General features: G+C 40.0%; 2 protein-coding genes across 4 annotated transcripts in view; one reads left to right on the forward strand and one right to left on the reverse strand.

Annotated features, from left to right (window-relative positions):
• Positions 1–3,641: 3,641 nt before the first annotated feature.
• LOC140600319 (activator of 90 kDa heat shock protein ATPase homolog 2-like) lies at positions 3,642–6,926 on the forward strand. Its single transcript, XM_072768513.1, has 4 exons — positions 3,642–5,040; positions 5,164–5,321; positions 5,713–5,814; positions 6,522–6,926. The coding sequence occupies exons 2-4, from the start codon at positions 5,250–5,252 to the stop codon at positions 6,582–6,584; spliced, it is 237 nt and encodes a 78-aa protein (XP_072624614.1). The 5' UTR covers positions 3,642–5,040; positions 5,164–5,249; the 3' UTR covers positions 6,585–6,926.
• Positions 6,927–7,405: 479 nt separating this feature from the next.
• USP34 (ubiquitin specific peptidase 34) overlaps positions 7,406–19,187 on the reverse strand; it is a 244,806-nt gene continuing 233,024 nt past the window's right edge. For all 3 annotated transcript variants that reach the window (XM_072768505.1, XM_072768504.1, XM_072768507.1), the window contains exons 76-80: positions 12,351–12,430; positions 9,956–10,096; positions 9,705–9,848; positions 8,822–8,981; positions 7,406–8,645 (exon numbers count right to left, since the gene is read on the reverse strand). In XM_072768505.1, coding sequence (XP_072624606.1) covers positions 8,038–8,645; positions 8,822–8,981; positions 9,705–9,848; positions 9,956–10,096; positions 12,351–12,430 — 1,133 coding nt within the window. In that variant the 3' untranslated portion in view covers positions 7,406–8,037. The remainder of the gene's footprint in view (positions 8,646–8,821; positions 8,982–9,704; positions 9,849–9,955; positions 10,097–12,350; positions 12,431–19,187) is intronic.

The following is a 19,187-nucleotide window of genomic DNA, read 5'->3' on the forward strand; positions in this document are numbered from 1 at the left end:
ATTGCACCTGGCCTCAGGCTGTGCTCTGTGATCAGACCGTGCCCTGAAGTTGCCCAGGTCTGCAGGCGTCACTTCGAGATGAGGTAGCCACAGTGCTGCTGGGCTCTCCGATGGCGATGGGCCTCCAGCTGTATCCTGCAGCTTGCTGGGGCTGGGCTGTGCTCTGTGTTTGGGTGGGTTCACTGTCTGGGCTCTTTCTCTGGACAAGGCCCCAACCTCTGTCTAGCATTTGGGCAGGTCTGTAGGCTGAGCTTCAGGGCTGTTTAAGGTCACCATTTGGGCTTTTCAGTTATAGGGATCGGACACTGTGCTCAGCAACTGGTTAGGGTTGCTGGTTTGGCTTCCTGCCCAAGAGGGGCTGGAGGATGGGCTCTGGGGCCGCCCACATTCTCTGATCAGGCTTCCTTTGTGGTCCAGATGATGGGAGGCTGCCCTCAGCAGTTGAATGGGCTGCATATTTGCTTCCTTGCCTGGGTAGGGGCGGTAGATCGGGCTCCACAGCCGGTTTCAGTTCATTGACTGGATGTCCTAATGGGGCATAATTGCCAGCCCAGCATCCTGGCCATGCAGGGCTACCGGCTAGCTCTGCAGATGGCCAGAGTCTCTGCTCATGCTCTGCTACAAGATTTGAGCGCTGGTTATTGAAAACCCTGTCCCACTCTGTCTGATCCCCAGTGGTCCCTGCAAATGGAGACCCAGATGCGCCTTCTAGGAAGCATCCCCCAATGCCAGGTCCCCAAACGTGGACCTGCATGTCCACGTTTTTTCCCACTGAAGAACCCACAGCTCTGTGCTGGCATGGGAGAGGGGCGATTTAGTCAGTCTTATCACTTCTCTTCCCCTTCTAATTAGGTCCTTTCTCTCTGGCCTGCAAGGGTGCATTCTGGGATTTTCCCAGTGGTGTCTTGTCTATGGATAGCTGCTAGTTGGTTTTGTGAAGGGGACTGAAGTCAGGAATAACCTGTGTTGCCATCTTGATGTCCCTGAAATCGGCACCTTGGTATTGAAAGAAATCCAGCTACCCGGAGTCCAGTGCACAACTTCCCCCAGCCACAACCTGCCTCCCCTCATGCTTTTCATGATTAGAACTCATTGCCCCTTTCTGGCCTCTCATCCCTTGTGTGACTCCTCTTCAGGACAGCCCTTTATCCTGCTCTGACCTGGTGAAGAGTATCAGGAGAGGAAAACAGGAGCGTTGGTTAAAGGTCCTCTTCCTGCAACCTCATGCTTCCACCTGGCCCCTAGCTTTGTGGGCGCTTTCATTTACCCCCGCCTTCCTCGTTTGCTTCCCCCGCTGTGGGCCCTTCGCTGTGGGCCCTTCGGCGGCCTTGTCCTCGGTGGCGGTGGCGGCACCGCTGAGGAGGGTGGGGGCTATTCAGTGAAGTCAGTTTTGCATAAACCACTTGTTACTTTGCAATCGAAGAATGTATTTTGTTCATTTTAGGTTTAAAGAATCTGGTGCAAAGCACAAAGGATTGATTGAAATGCCCAACCTTTCTAAAGAAAATGAAGTAGATGACACCGAGGTGAGGGATCTGCCAGTTTTTTTTTTTTTTTTTTTTAATAAGTCAAGCTTCTACTGTGTATACATGGGGCATTTGAAAAACCGTTTAATAGACTGCGATTCCCGTGTGGTAGTTTTGGTGGATCGTGTCGGGTTCGTTCGCCGAGGTTGCTGTCCCGTGGGTGTGGAACGGAGCGGTGGGAAGGCGAGTAAGCCCCGCCGCCCCAGACTGCCCCCGCCGGGTGCCACGCGGCCCATCGGCACTCGGGGTGGTAGCAGGTAAATCCCTGCGGCGCCCTCACGCAGATGCCCAGCTTGACGAACGGGGTTTGGTTTCTGCAGCTTTGCTGTTTCCCTTTAATAGTGAAAATTCTCAGCTTTTCGCTGGCATCCCCTTTGGCCGTATCGCGTGGGTTTTGGCAACGTTGTCTGCATTGCTTTTGACCGGCTGCCCTCGCTCGCCTGGGAGCTGGAGCTCTCTGGAGCTCCCAGGCTTGGTTTTCGGTGACTGCCCTCTTGCAGCTGGAAAGCTTGGTTCTGGGGAGGGACCAGATGTACCATTTGTCGATTTTCTAAACCAAGATAGTTTGACAAAGGGTCTGATTTGCGAACATATTTAAATGTGAAGTCTAACAAAGAACAACTAAACCACACTGAGCGACATGCCTATGACTCGACTCGCCTTCACGCGAGGTCACAGAACGCCGGCAAAGGGGGCTCAGACCCCCCTTCACATGGGTGGCTGCCCTACTAAGGGCCGTGATTTCACCTGTTCAGATGCTGCAGAGACGTTTTACATCATATTAAATGAGCCTTTTAGATTCATCCTTTGCTGGCTTACAGGACAGACAGATGCACGAGCCGGGAGCAGGCCCAGCTCGGGTAAATCACAGGGATACTAAATAGTTCAAACCGGTACGGCTTTTCATTCTCAGAAGACCACAGAAGCCTTCCAAGAGCGGCATTCTGATGCTTCCCTCTTCCTCCCCTCACTCCCCGGCCCTTTTCCTCCTCCCTCTCCCAATCCCACCCCCCTCCCCACAAAAAAAAGTAAAAAAGTGTAGCCCAAGGTCCCGTTACTGTGGGAGCTTGATTTTTCCTAATTACTCTGGCTTTGGGGTTCTAGACTAGCGCTGTTCAATAGAAATGCAATGCAAGCCACATATGGAATTTAAATTTTTCTAGTAGCCATATTAAAAAAGTTAAAAGAAACAGGTGAAATTAATTTTAATATTTTTATTTAACCAAATATATAAAAAAATACCATTTTAACATGTAATTAATATCAAAATTATTGAGATGATTTTACATTGTTTTTGTATTAAGTCTTCAAAGTCTGTTGTGGATTTTACACTTATAGCACATCTCAAATCAGACCAGCCACATTTTAAGTGCTCAACAGCCAAATGTGGCTAGTGGCTACCATACTGGACAGCGCATTTCTAGACCCTGATAAAAGCCATGGGGTGACTACATCATCAATATAATACATACACATACACGTAACATTGTATATGCAAATCAAGGGTTCACATTTCTAAGAAATCCACTCTAGATTTGGCCATCGACCCAGTCAATGGACCTTTGATTATAAACTCTTACAGCTTCTCAAAGTCTGCGAAGAAACCTGGCACATCTCTTGAGTTCACTTCTTCCCCTCAACATCACGTTGCTTCTCCCAGCCATATGTCCTGATGTCGTAAGAGCACATCAAACCAGATTTTTCTTAGGTATTTTTCTGATTTGTAGGTGAACGTGAGTAAAAAGAAAGGAGATGGGGATATACTGAAGGATCTTATGAAAACTGCAGGTACCTCCAAGGTCAGGGAGGCCCTTGGAGATTACCTGAAGGCACTTAAGACGGGTAAAGAAGGCAACCCTTGTGAACCAGAGGGTCCCTTTTCTATTTACCCAAGTTATGCTCTGTACTGTGGTCTGGATTCCTAGGTTAGGGTGATGTCTGTAAGGCTTTGGAAATACCTCTCTGTGCTGCAGGATAAACTGTAGTCTGGAGGTTGAGAGTCACAAGTAGGACCGTAATTAGTGATGATTGGTACCATACACCTCACAAACTAAATTTTGCCTATGGAATTGCTAAGAGTTTTCTGGAATGATAGTTTTATTCAGTTTGTCTAATTTACTTGTTCAAGGTCTATCTTCTGGAGTGTAAGCTCTAAAGGGGCAAAGAAGGTGTGTGTCTTGTTCACTGCTGTATCTCCAGCTTCTGGCACAATGCTGGGCATATAGTAGGTGCTTATGAATAAATCCTTGTTGAGAGAATGAATGAAAGGCTTTACAGACACAGTTGAAATTTACCTAGATCATACCCTGCATGGAAGTAAGGTTATTCTCTTCTTTCCTAAATTAGAGAAGTCACCTGCCAGGCAAAATGACCAGTGGGGCCCATATGTTTGCACCTCATCCTTGGACTCGGTTACTGGAGTATCTAGGTAGCTGGCCCACAGGCTTGAACACTGTGAGGCCAAGCTTTGTGAGGTGGTGGTGAAGCAATTAAGGGTCTGGTTTTGACAGTAGGTGAAGGTCATAAAGCTAGTAGTAGTTTTATAAAATTGAGCTTTTTGGAAAAATTTTTTTGAAAATATCACTCTTTTACCAAGAACTAAATAAAAGTGAGGCATTTGAAAAGACAGGCATTGGTTGCTGTGGAACTCATGTTCATAATTAGCATCTGTAAAAAGATGATATGGTCTTGAAATTCTCAATGGTATAGAAATTCTTTACAAGTATCAGTTCTCTTACTGTATGCTGTTTTGGACTTTCTGCCTTACTGTTGGTGCTGAAGGGGAAAAAGGTTTTTTTGTTTTTTAAAATCAAAATCACTTCTTGTAGGTTTCTTTATTTACAATGGGAATGATTTTACCAACGAAACCTATGGCAACCCAGGACTCAACAGTTAAAAGGAAACTGAGGGAGAATACCTTGCAGGTATGACCTCTAGGGCAAGTATGTAGGGAGGGCAAAGAAAGTGCTTAATGAGGATGCTCCCAGGCTCTAAATGATGGGGAACCGTAAAGGCTAGTGAGGAGGGCAGGGTCATGCATCTTTACATCTCCTGCCATTTTTAGGGGAAATGATGAAATGAGACTTTCATCCTTGATGGAAACAGGCCTTCTTGTGGGATAAGTATTGAATTTAGTTCAGGACAGTGTCCTAAGGCTGGGTTCTTTGGTTGGCAACAGATTATACAACCAGGTGACTTTGAGGTTCACCTACAATAGAAAAAAACCTCTCCAGACTTTTGGGTTGGGAGGTTTTAGATCCAATCCTTGGCATCTGGTGGTGGCAGTGGTGGTGGGGGTAATTGACACCCTTTGGCCTTACATGCTGTTGTCCTTTATATGCTTATTTTTGTGCCCTCTGGGCCATTATGTCCAAGTAGGAGTTGGGGTATTAAGCTGTGGCCTGCGAGTGGAACAAAGCTGAAGGGCTCACAGGAACAATGAGCGGTGTTTCACAGTAACCAGGATGGGTGGTGCTAAAAGGCTTTTCGTGCTATTTCCATGTGTCTCGAAGGGGTGTGTGGAATTTGGGGACATTTTGGTGTTTTATTAAGAGGGGAAGACAGAATTTTAAAATCTCTGTAGCTGTAACTCTGGGCATGCTAGTTAGTTATCTTTTTTTTTTTTTTTTTTTTTTAGCTAGTTATCCTTTGGAACCTCTTCTTGAGATTCAGGCTTCACCTCCAGTGGGGTGGGTGTAAGGATCCAGGGATCCAGGATCCACTATGGCAATGCACATGACAGAACTGTTTGACACAACTATAGAGCAACTGTACAACATCTTCACCACAAAAGATGTAAGTAACTTCTCAAGCTAGGATCTTCAGTGCTGACATGAAGAGAAAATGTGCCACTAAGAACTAGGGCTGGTTTTTAGTTTCCCATATGGCCGCCATCTTACAATTTAATTGAAGGGATCTAGAATGGTAGTGATAGAAGTCTTTAACTCCTAAAAAATTTAAGAGGGTAAAAGATGGGCACTTGAGGGAAATATATCCACATTTAGGGGACCCATTACTGAGTTTTCTCCTGCTGAAAGAGAGGGAGAGAAAGCTTGTAAGTAAAGGCTTCAGATTCAGGATTAAAAAACACAAAACCCAAATCACAGAAATTAATATTTTGCATTTAGGTTAAAAAGGTTTAAGACAGGCTGGACTAACATGTCTGCTGTTTGTTTTGCTTGTTTAGTTGGTGCAACAATTTTCTATATCTCCTGCGGTATTAGAAGCTGAGAAGGGGGGGAAATTCCAAATATTTGATGGGAACATCACTGGTGAATATATAGAATCGGTAAGTAATCTTTAGGGTTAAAGTAAGCTGGGACTGACTCTTCTGTTAATACTGCTTTATTTTTATCTTTTTATTTAAATAATTTCTACATACTCAGTGTGGGTCTTGAATTCATGACCTCAAGAGCAAGAGTCCCATGCTCTTCCAACTGAGCCAGCCAGGCACCCAAATATTGCTTTTTAAAAATCCATGCTCTTTTTATCTTGCTTTCGGTTTTTATCTGGGCTCACGGAAACTTGAGAATTTTATAAAATTGGTTATAGTAAAAAGTTATATATACTTGGTTGTAGAAAAAAACATGTTACACCTACTAAGTAAATGATAAAGATGAAGACTTATTTGGACAGTAATTATGTTAATGCTTATGGTTCATAATTAATTCTCAGGTCTTGCTCTGTAAAAGTTTCACATTTCTGCCACTAAATCACTATGATCCACGTTGCCCAGTGTTGGTTGCCTCACCCCTTGACATCAGTGACACTAGTAACCAAAATAGAGCTGGACTTCTGTCCTTGATATTGCTGCTGTTGAGGACCTTGTGGCACCCATGAACCATCGGTTCTCACTGGTGCTGCCGAACACCCTGGAAGATGGGTCTGTACTGTTGTTCATTCAGTACCTTTAGTACGTGGGTTTTAACGACAGGATTTCTTGTATTGTTGGGAGTTTTAAAAGCTGTCTTAAGGGAATTTCCCCTTTGTTTTTAGTTGACAAATAAAAATATTGTCATGAAATGGAGATGTGGGAACTGCCAGAAGGTATGTTATTAGTATTCTGTTACTAGAGTCTACACTCAAGCTTGCCCCTGTGCCCCACCCCCCTGAACACTATCCAACAGTTGCACTGAATTTTGTGCCTACTGCAGGGCAAACTGAATTGCAATTAGACTGTAAAGGAGTTCCTGTCTGTAAAGAAGAGAGCATGAAATTCTGTTGGCAGAAGCACCATTTTCAAGAAATAAAAGGTTTACTGCAGCTGACCACCTTTTATAAGGGTATTACTTTTTGTAAGCAGGAAAAGTATCAAGTTTACTTCCTCACTATTTCTCTTTTTAAAAAAGAAAAAACACAATTTATATTGGATGAAATCCATGAACTTACACAGAATTCGAAGCACTGATTGACTCTTTACTACGACTAGACTCTCATTGGGTTAAAAGGTAGCAAGCAACCTGGAAATTCATTATTAATCTTACCTCCCACAGATGCTTCTCTGGGAAGAGATTGAGCCTCTGGGTACAGATAGTTGAAGTTTCCGACTATAGTTGAGCTGTAGTTTTAGTTCAGGAAGACAAAATAAATGGCACGTTGATACTATTCCTTTATTTTACTTCAGGGTTTTTAGGGTCTGTAGCTCTTAGGTTGCAAAGCAGCAGCATGTTGAAGTGAGGTGCATCAGGCCTTCTCATGAGGCTGCTCCCTGCAGCAGTTCCACACTTTGGGCGGAGGCCTGAAAGGCTATGGGGGAAGTTATTTTTTGGGCCATGACTCCTGCTAAGGAAATAGAATATAATGGAGAAGTACCTCCCTCCCATTCAGTTTTCTCATTACTTTCATCTGAGAAGACTAAAGCAATGTTAAATGTAAACAAGTGAAAAGTCATCACAATCCATTTAATTAAGTGCACAGAATAGCAATCAGTCATGTCAATAAAAATAAAACAATTATTTTTACATCAAGTGTGCTTTATTTCCTCCACAGGTATTCTGTTAAATAAAGCACCATTTATATACTGCCAGGCCACAGCTAAAGAGGATTCTTTACAGAATCAAATTTCTTGTGGTTGTTCCGTATACAAGTAAACTTAATTTCGATAATAAGAACCACAGCGATCGGAGGCGATCTGCCTCTATTATAAGGTACAAAACTGGCACAGAGGACACCATATTATACACAGTAAAAATGCTGTAAGTTTAAATTACATTGTACAGGGCCAGGGAGCCCTGTTCCTCCCAGACAGCCGTGTTAGATGAAAGCCACTACAGTGAACTCTTAATTACATAAAACATACCCCTTATCTGATTGCCCTTTAGGAAGTATACTGAAGATGCAAATGTTTCCATCTGGAGTTCGGCCTGACCAAGAGTTAAGCCTATGAATCTATCTTGCCATTCAAGCAGAGAGCACGGGACAAACTGAAGCACAAAAACAGAAATAAGCAAAACTTATACAAACAGCATTGGGGGGAGAGGGGACCTTAAAAGTAGACATGCTACATCTAATGTCAAGAAGCAGCTTGGTTTCCTTTGCCAGATATCCTCGTGACCACATGGATCGTAGATTCAATGGTCCTACACAGAGTATCTAGAATGTCATGTTGCTGCATGTGACTAAAGAGTCCTCTGGAATGGCCACAACTGAGTGATAAAGCAGCCTCGGGGTCCTGGGAGGGCAAAGCTTGACCATCACAGCTTCTCAAGTCAGCTAAGTCAGAGAGAACTGCAGAGATAGAAGTAGAAGGGAATTCAGATTCTTCCTCAGCTAAGTTAGACTCCTTGGAACAGTGGAGGTCCTTAAATTCTTTACAGTCTTCAAATCTACCATCACTGGACTGTTCTTCTGCATGCTGTGACCTGATATTTGACATGTCTTCTGAAAACGAAGATGGAACTTCCATTCGATATTCTTTAACAGAACTATTTTCAGGGGAAGGAAGATCTTGTTCAGTTCCTGGATCAATAATTGAGGAGTCTCTTGTCTCATTGTCTGAAGTGCTAGTTGGGGTTAGGACCTCCCTGGTTTCTGTTTTCATGTCGCTGATACAACTGTCTACGGTGTGTTCCTCGTCACTGCTAACACGCCTTCTTTTAACAGGAGTTGCCCCTTCATCATCTGTGAAAATGAACATCATTCTCTGAAAGGAGTCATTAAGATCACACTGGGGGTTTTGTTTTTAGCACTTCTATGTAGGAGACCCAACCGAACAGACAGCTATTGTAAAGCCAGTTATATGGAGTGCATTCTTCCCCTCTCCCACCCTAAAGGTAATATTAGTCCAGAAAGCTAACCTTTAGTTTTTCTTTCTTTGGCTTCTTGCTCTTGGAGTGAGTTTCTCTGCTGCAGACAAGTCCTACATTTGCTTAAAAGCTCTTGCAGAGTTGGAATTAGAGCTGGGTTTAATTGCTTGGGAGTGTGAACTGACAGGAGCAAAGCAAGTGCCCGCAGATCCTATAAAAGCCAGACAGGAACATTTCAAGTACTAAAGCTAATATTTTGACACCGCTGTTTTGTGTTTTAACACACCTCTACTTTTCTAGGAATCCGTTCTGGCATTTTTAGGGAATGCTAAAACTAGAAAGCCAGCATTAGGATATTACTATATTTTATGGGTTCTAAGTCATTAATACCAATATTTTATGTCATGCCACTAATTAGGTCAAGTAAGTGTTCTGAAAAGGCAAAAAAAAAAAAAAAAAAAAAAAAAAGGTAGAATTTAGATAGAGATTTAAAAAATAAGCCTTGAATTATCCCTGAGAAATTAAGGCCTCCAATCTGGAGATCACAGTTGCTCAAATATGATTTCTGGTACGTATCCAATAGTAAAGTCTTTCTTACTCAGCTATGTAATCTGTTCTAGCATCTAAGCAACATTTTGTTATCTGGGAGGCCACTGTTGGACAGGTGCTAGCATTCCAGGATCGTATGACCTGGCAATCATGGGTATCTATATAATGCAACTAATTCCCTAAATTTTAACTAAAGCCAAATTTAGAGTTGACTTAAGGAAAGCCCTGAAGTGCAGGACTTCCACAGTTCTTAACCCCTTTTATTTATTTATTTAAGATTTCATTTTTAAGCATTTCTGCACCAAGGGGGTGGGGGCTGAAACAACCCCAAGATCAACAGTCACATGCTCCTCCAACTGAGCCAGCCAGGCACCCCAATTCTTACCCCATTTAAAGAAGCACTTGCTTTGGAAATTTCAACTCTGTTGGTGAAATCAGATTGCAGGTTCTGATACTGATTTATCAAGTTTGTAATTAGGGTGCTGATCAGATTGGCACAGTTTGCTTCAGAGAACACTTGACCTTGAACCTGGGGGAAAATTTTTTTTAAAAAAAATCTCCAAAAGACTAAAATAATGAAAACACAACCATTAACTGGTTGGAATAACACAGTAAGTTTCCAAAAGCAGGACATACCTTTAGAAGAAAATGTGTCATGAATGTGTAGACAATGTTGTTGTTTAGAAAAGTTCTTTCATCCATTAGGATACATTTTATATATTCTGCAAAAACAGGATCTTCACACAAAAGCTTGATGCAATTTTTTGACATAGCAGACTACAGTGGGGAAGAAGAAGTACTGATGGTTGAGCACTGAAATAACTGCAAGGCTTACACATTGCTTATGATGAACATCCAAAGTCATTTTACAACCTATGAGAAGCCACTTTTAACTCTACTAATCTTTCAGTCAAGTAACTGTCCTCCCAGTAAACTAAATCATCTGCACTTGGACTCTACAGGTTGAGTGTAAAAGGAAGAGACTTGTAACAGGTTTGAGGGGCAAAACGAAAAAATACATTTCGAAAGAAATTCAACTTTATTGATCTAGCATTAAGAGAGGGAACAAGGACTGGACAAATAAGACTAGCCAAACAGGATAAAAATGTTTTCAGGGGACCAAATTAATGAATAATTAATAGGTAACCAAACTACGTAGAGGAAAAGACAAATTCTAAGAATTAAATTTATTCCCTAAGAGGAGTTAAAACGTTAAGAAATATAATTTGTTAAGTATCCTTTTCCCCCCATGAATACTGCCAAGGTAAAAAAGCAAATCTCAATTACCTCACAAAGATAATTAGTGGGTCCCCAATATATGGAAAGTTTACTAAAATTTGGTTTTCCTGTTTTTAAATGGTCATGGCTCTTAAACACAAGTAGTATGTCTTTAAGTAGATATACTCCCTAGATTATATGTATTTTAGTAATAGATAATTTGTATGGAAGACAAAATGGACTATTTAAGAAAATAGGACAAACTTTAAATATGTACAGGTATATACTTAAAATATCTTATTGGAGTAAAGCAACTTGGTAAGTACACTCAAGTTCATCTAAGAAATCAGGAGTCTAACAGGACCAGGACCCAGCTCTTCAGATCCTTGGTGTCATGAAAATCTGCCTCATTCTACCAGCCAGAGCCTCCGCCTGCTGCCTGTGTTTCTTGATGGCTGCTGCTACCACGCTGGCAGGGTTTTAGGAGCTTTAAGAGAGTTTGGTGGTGTTTTAAAGGAAGTTTTTGGAGATACGGAATTCTGTGGAAAACAAGCCAATAACGGGAAGAGTAAAATGCTGGAGTAGATAAAACAACAGGGAAGCAATAGTGGCACAGTACAGAAAACCAAAAAAAGCAACTACCCAAATCAAGAAGAAGGAGAAGAACAGTAGTAGGGGCAGAGGGGGAAAATGCAGAGACCTGCTCCAATTTATGAAACTGACCACGTAGCTAAAAGAAAAAAAAATAAATCTACCAGCAAGTCATTTTCTCAAAGTCCGCAATATACTAAAAGCCCGGTGATCAATTTAAACTAACCTTTCAAAGAGTCCTATTGTAGAAAACAAAATATTTCTTTAGAGGCTAGAGAAGACTCCATTTCTATACTTGAGGAACCCACAGTTTGTAAGGAGGAGACAGAGAAACAACTATCATAGCACCACTTGACACACATTCACGAGGAGAATAAACAGCATTACAGCCCAGGCAGGAGGCTGCACCAGAGGCATACAGTGTTTCAATGTTTCAGATGCTGTAATTTGGGTAAAGTTTAAGCCAAAGTAAACAAATATCTCTTCCTCTGGGGATGGGCAGCTGCAACCAGGCAGGGAACCAATAGCTTGCTTTTTTTCCCCCCCTGAGTCTAAAAGTGAGGATCTTTTATGCATGATCCAAGCAATGAGCCAAATCTTAGGACCAATTAGGTTTCTCCCCACATCCCTGCCATTCTCCCCAACCCCTGCCCCAATTAAACAAGCATTATTGAGGTGCCCACTTTATTTTAAAGAGTTGGCTCTTAGATACTTAAGATAGGTAGGATACAGTATTTCCTGTTCTCAATGAGACTGCAGGTAAAAGTAAGTGATCAGACTCTTGAACACCTCTCCAAAGTAACAAGGAAGAGGTAAAGAAGACTGCTACAATGGTTTCTGCTAGTTTTAAGAAGGATGGAGGGGAGCAAGAGATGGGGCAGGTGAGGGAGAGCAAGTGGCATATGCCTTCTTCCCGTAAATACACCTCTCTGTTTTCGATTTTTAGCACAACTGTTTACATTAACCTATAAATTACAAATTCAAATTATAAATAGCTCATTTGAAACATCCTCTGGGATACAAATCTACTAAAGTAAAAATCTCAAAATGGCAACTTGATGCCCAATACTCAATAGCTATTATTTCCATTAATCATATTTTACCTACCAAGATTCTAAAACACCAATTTCCAGCTTGTGTTCAATCCACTGTTCCTAAAATTACTGACCAAATGGTCAGATGAGATGACAGACCAAAATCATCTAAAACTCATTTTCTTTACCTGAGTCTGGCATAGCTCAGTCCAAAGTTTGGGGAACAGTGCAAGATGAAGAGGCAAACCTTCATAGGCAACTAGGACACCTAATATTTAAAAAGAAATCAGAATAGGTTATAATTATAGATTACACTACTGAGATATTCAACTCTGCAGGTACAATTCTATAGGCATCTACTCATAACTATTAGTATTTTCTACATGTTTTAGAACTATATAGAATACTTAAAGGGAAAGAATTCATTCCAATGCTTTAACCAGGGAAATATTTTAGAATGCAGTATACTTTGGCGGAATCCACTCACATTCCACACCTCATTCCCATCAGGATCTGAGGTAACTTAAACCAATTCTGCTTTTAAAGAATTAGAACTTTATCTGGGACAATTTCATAAGGGCTATTGCAAGTGGTTCCAAAGCCTTCTTGGATTAAGGTACCATTCTATGTATTAGATAATTTTCATGGACTAGCTAAGTTTGGAGAGGAAGGAGGGACAAGGTTAAAAAGAGGATGTGGAGAATAGAAAACATAGTGTTCCTTTTTCTTTTACCTTGTTTCTCCAAAGCCAGGGAAAATTACCTTTATGGTAGATTTGCATAAACACTGCTCTTGAGTCTAACAGCTTCTAGCCTTGTCTCCAAATTCTTCTGGGTGGACCATACTTAGCTGTATGTCAGTGTCCTATTTGGAACCTCTATTGTTTCAACCTTTCCTCTTCCTATTCCAAATGTCAAAGCGTATCTTTAAGAAATGTATTATTCCTCTACCCTCTGCCCTCCTACCTCTCAAAAAGCACAGAAGTTGCTATACCCACAGGTGTAAGTAAATTTCTCATTCTCCATACTACCAGTATCAGCAAAGCCAGGGAAAATTGATGATGGAGGAGAAATATAATAAAACTATTCTCCTCTAGTTAAGAAAAAATTATGAGTTAGACATGAAGTCAGCAAACTTTTTCTGTAAAGGGCCAAATAGTAAATATTTTAGTCTTTGCAGCCAAATGATCTCTGTTACAACTACTCAACTCTGCAGGGTAGTATGAAAGCAGTGAAAGACAACACCAAATGAATGGGTGTGGCTGTCTTTCGATAAAATTTAAGAATACTGAAATTTGAATCACATGTAATTTTTGTGTCACAGAATATTTAGAATAACCTAGCATTTAAAAATTTTAAACATTAAAAAATGTAAAGATCCTCCTTAGCATGCAGGTAAGCTCACTGGTTATACAAAATCAGGCAGCATGCAGACTATTACTGTTTATTGGACCAAAAATTCAAGAAAATCTTAGGACAGGAAAGTCAGATCAGTCATCCAATTTGGTCATCCAAGGATGCCAAGATTCCCTTTTGTGGTAAGCCTATTTATTTTCCTGTCAAGATTAATCCCTTTGTAGAGAGACACCCCCCCCCCCAAAAGAAATGATAGTCACTCTCCTTTGTCCTAACCTAATCTGGATGGGGATGGAGGCATTTACCCACCGTAAGAGCACAATACACATAAGCAAATGAGGGCATCAAAATTGTTGGGTACAGGAAAGAGTTTCCATGCTCCCTCGTCTCTGCATCATAATTATCCATAATCCATAATTATCATAGACCAAAGGTTGGCAAACTCTGGCTTGCAGGCCAAGTCTGGTTCACAACCTGTCTCTATGGCCATCTGAGCTAAAAAGGGCTTTTGTATTTTTAAAGGATTGTAAAAAGAACAGTGAAGAAGAATACGTGATGCAGACCATACATATGGCCAGCAAAGTACACCCTTTGCAGAAAGAGTCTGCCAACCTCTGAAAAGGCTCTTCTGACCTTAACCCTCTCCGGTGAAAGTATACCGTACATCACAATTTTTTCTTTAGTTTTTACTTTTTCCTCAATTATTCATCAAAGCATAATAATCTTTATTCCTATTTTCCACAACTACCAAAAAGCCAGCACTATCACAACAAACAAAACCATGGAGGATTTCTGTAATCTAAGATCACTTCCAAGTAATAATCTGATACAAGTATCTTTATTTTACAAGAGAAGAAGGAAATAAATATACACTGGCATCTACTGTGCTAGGTCTATCAGATAATTACATTTAATTTTCTCGTCAACTTTGGGAGGCATTGTTTTATCCTCCTTTCGTCTCTACTCAATGAAGAAATCAGGCTGAGAGAGATTATCTGCTCAGGTTCATCGCAAAAGCCAGCGAGCACAATGTCTATCCCAGGTATACCTTATTCTGAAGCCTATAATCTTTTCAGTCATCACTGTATTCCCAAACTTCAGCCATTCATATCACTTTCATTATTGCTTTCCTATCTATCCATCACCTGTACTGTTTACTTAATACTAATCTTTGGATTCACTAATTCTACATTATTAGCCTTAGGCAGCATAACATCTAGGAAGTCACAAATTTGGCATACTAGTTGTATATTTTTGTGACATGGTAAGAGGCATACGTATTTATAATATAAAATTATTTTCCCTGGACCATCTTCCACACTACACTCTGAAAAACACTGCCACCTACATACAGTGAGCCAAAGTTACCTCTCTCACAGTCCTATTTCCTGAGTTGCACCTCCTTTGGAAGGAGGGCATCCTTTCAGAGCAACACAGTTTCAGTTTCTTTCTAGCATTTTCACAAAGCACTGAGGATCAGGTGCATCTTGGCTCTGTGACTCAAGGTAGAGGCCAATGCCATCTTACTCCACACATTCCTCCAATACCTTCTGGGGTGTCTTTCTTACTGGGCACAAAGCACAGGGAGAGGCAATCAAGCACCACGTCCAAGCCTTGTCTCATGAAACAGGACAGGCAGGCCTAAGACATACTGGCTTCTGCCCATCTTTCTTCATCCTGTGACTTCAGACATCCTCACTGGGTTCATATTCTCTACCCCATCCACAAAGGAACTAATATACAATAAAAAAAAAAAAAAACTATTCCAAATATCTTTCCCTCATTAGTAACACTATATACTGAAGAAGCTACTAGATGCATTATTAAATCTTTTTAAAACTGTTTTTGTAGGTAAAATGGCAATTCAGATGATTGTTGTGAGGATGAAATATTTTATATGTATATTTACTAGTTCAGGTCATCTCCTATCTGAACTGTATTAGGATTGTTTGGTTTTCTATAGGAGTATTTAGACCATCCAAGCATTATCCATGAAGTGGTAGCTTCTGCCAATGGATAAAAGCCCACAAGTAATGCTCCACTACGGGACCGAATCATCAAGACATTTTAGAGCCTAAGAATTCACCTTGTTCTCACTCATACACACTAAGCAACCTTCTGCTGTTTATTTGGTTTTCCATGTAGGTTACTGGAAAAAAAAAATCTGTTGGCCCTACCCATGGAATATTCAGATCCTTGTGCCTGTTCTTCCTTGTTGTAAATTAACAGACTGGTAATCAATTGCTAAATTATAGATATATCTATTAAGTGGAATTACTTAGTATAGGCCTAGGATAAATGGATTTGCCCTTGTTAGACTGGCAGAAGTTGCCTTCTGATCTGCACTGAATGACTGGTATATTCATTCACCTTTCTAAGTCGTCTTTGGAAAACAGCTAACCAGCTGTCGTCTTTCCAATCACAATGTACCACACTGACATCAAAAAAGGTAAAGCATGAACCAGAGCTGTGCTTTTTATAATCTGAATTTCTAATTTGTTTAGTTTTACCAGCTGTCGTAATTTTTTTAATTCTAGAAATTTTGAAGATTTCCAATTTTTAGGTATACCATGTTGCTTGCAAAATTTCCTTTTACTATTTTTTACTTTCATTTACCAATGCATTCTGAAAACTGTCAAAAGCAACGTTAAATAGTAAAGGTGACAGATTGTTGTTTTATCTCTGAAAATGAAAATTACCTAGACCTTGAAAGCAACCCATAATTTCATCCTTACACAGCTGGGAGTATGTATATTCCTCTAGGTTTTGTGTGGGTGTTTTTTTTTTTTTTCTTCCACATGTACTAAGTTATTTTTCCTATTGTTGTAGGACTGTGATCACATTCTGCATATTGTTTTCCAATTTGCTTTTTTTCATGTAATCCAAGGTCATTTCCTATCCTCTTAAAGACCATATAATACAAACTATTTAATGACTCTATGATAAATTACAGATTTACTTAACTAAGCTCCTACTAACGGACAGTTGTTTCCAGTTTTTACCCAATAAAAACTGAATGAAAATAAATAGCCTATGTATGTTGTTGGACACTTTTATAAGTAGAGTAGGGTAGACTCTTAGATCTGGTACTGCAGCATCAAGGGCCATGGATAATCCAAATTGGCAATACTAATATGCATCCCTAAACTGACTCCATTGTAACAGCTCTTCTTTCCCCAAACTGTTTAAACATGTATACCATTTAAACTTTATATCATAGTTGGGGGGAAAAATGAGAGAAAAGAGAAACCAACATTAATAAGGAGAGGCAACCCTCCTATGGTTACCAAACATTTAGTAGTTTTGTATGTGTGAAGGAGTTGCCTGTTGACGTCCTTTACTTATCTTACTAACGTTCTTTCCCATCTCACTGAATCCTAAAAATCACTGTATTGACAATACTAGCCATTTACCTGTTTAGAATGCCAGTATTTTCCCCATTAGCTGTACTTTAACCTATGGCATTTTTCAACACGTAGTATTTTCAGTTTTTATGTTGCCAAAATTGTAATTTCTCTTGTTTATGGGTTTTATGTCCTGTTTAACATGACCTTTCAAGTTGGACGGTACTATCTATATGATTCTATATTTTTCTCTAATTTTGTTATAATTTTATTTTTCACAACTAAATCTTTGGGTTAATCTATTTTAGTCTAAGTGATAAGTAGATTAATAAAATTCTGCCCCTCCTCTCCCTACATACGTGATTCCCTCAATACCATACCGTCTCCACAGGTTTGATAGGTCATGTTTACTGTCTTTAGAATCCTCATGTATCCTTATGTTTGTCTGGGGCTGTTTTTGCCCGTGTATGTTTTTCTACCTATGTATTTCCATACCTACAATACATAGCTTTAAACATTATAGTTTACTTTTATGTAAGAAAGGAGAGAATAAACCTGTATTTGCTGTTTTCATGCAAAAAAAGATAAAATTAATATAAGTGGAGGGCAGGCCTGTGAATGGTATGGTGATGTGTACCTTTTGTTATTTTGAATTATAAATTATGATATGTAAGTAAATCCTAAAAAATAAAATTAAAGATTACTGATCTTTAGTAAGTATTTCAGAAATTAATAGTGTCAGGTTCTCCTATTATTCTTTTTTAGAATCTTTTTTGGTTAAACTCTGTTGTTTTTCAATTAATCAAAATACTGTAGTTTCAGACACTTATTTCACATGGCAGTCGTAGCTTTATTCACTCTCCCAAAATTCTTTCCTCCACTTTTGTTTCCCCTAACCCCATGCCCCTAACCTACAATTCTAATATACAATTATTACATACTTCCTTTTTATCTCCTAACAAATCATAAAATCTACTCAGTTACCTATATAAGAATTACTACAAAGTCTTTTCCTCAAAACTAAGTGACTTACAAACCAAGTTTTGAGACAATCCCACCCATGGTCACAATATTGGCCCTTGGATCTAATCTCAAGGCTCAAATGATTAAAGACATAACCAATTTAAATTTACCCTTCCCTTTCTTTGTTACCAAATATAATTTAAGAAAATTACACAAATTAAAAAAAAAAAAAAAGAAAATTACACAAATTAGGGAGCCCTGGTGGCTTAGTAGTTTAGCACCACCTTTGGCCCAGGGCGTGATCCTGGAGACCCAGAATCGAGTCCCATATCAGGCTCCCTGCGCATGGAGCCTGCTTTTCTCTCTGCCTGTGTGTGTCTCTGCCTCTCTCTCCTTCTGGGTCTCTCATGAATAAATAAATAAAATCTTAAAAAAAAAAACTACACAAATTAGAACTCCTTATCAACTTTCTGCTCCCCGTTACAGTCATTAACATGGGCTTAACTTCTTAAGCTTTTTCCTAGTGACTCTCCTTGGAAATAATCATTTCAGCTGAAAGTGGAAGTTAACTTTAAACATTGGGACATACTCTCTTCATTCAGATGAGGCATGAGGAAAGCACTGCTTTTAGGTCTCTGTTAAAATAGTGTCTAATTTTCTGCATTAAGATATAATGAGTTCCGGAAAAGGTGGAAGAGTATGAGGATCTAACAAAAATATATAACTCTGAAAAATTTCTTTTCCTGCTCAATTTGTAACGGCTTTGGTTTCTATTCAATACACAGCCACCAGTCAAATCTGGCTTAGTTAAAATTAAGATAAAAGTTCAGTTCCTTAAATCACATTTCAAGTTCTCAACACTCACATATGGCTTGTGGCTATCATATCATGCACAATGATGCAGTTGGAGAATATTTCCATCCTCAAAGAAAGTTCTATAGAATGGTGCTATGTAGAAAACTAAACACTAGGAGGCAGCATCAACAGTGCTTCATGGTAACAAGAGGAATGTAAGTATAAAGTATTATGAGAGTTGATTCAGCTAATGTTGAAGGCTAAGTGTATGTCCATCCCCTCCCTCTCTCCTCCTCTCTTCCATGTTTAATTTCCTCAAAATTGTGTATCTGTATTGATGAGGAAGACAGTCCCAAACAGGGTAAAACGTTCACTATTTGATCAGAGCTGTTCAAGCAGCTAAAATAGCTCCTCACATAACTTCTGGTATAAATTATGTGAACATGATTACCAAGAACCGTTCTCAAGGTCAGCATTTAGTAAGTCCCCCTCCTTATCTGGGAGTAAAGCTGTGTTACTAGAATTCCTGGACATTTTCTCACACTTGATCACTGCCACTGCTAGGTTT

Source organism: Canis lupus, chromosome 11 (genome assembly GCF_048164855.1).
Source record: "Canis lupus baileyi chromosome 11, mCanLup2.hap1, whole genome shotgun sequence".
Lineage (NCBI taxonomy): Eukaryota > Metazoa > Chordata > Mammalia > Carnivora > Canidae > Canis > Canis lupus.

Bases quoted from the DNA above. Each gene is read 5' to 3' on its own strand.
- LOC140600319 (XM_072768513.1), top strand. From the start codon at position 5,250: ATGGCAATGCACATGACAGAACTGTTTGACACAACTATAGAGCAACTG. The intron at 5,322-5,712 runs GTAAGTAACTTC...TTGCTTGTTTAG, and splicing joins ACATCTTCACCACAAAAGAT to TTGGTGCAACAATTTTCTAT. The intron at 5,815-6,521 runs GTAAGTAATCTT...CTTTGTTTTTAG, and splicing joins CTGGTGAATATATAGAATCG to TTGACAAATAAAAATATTGT.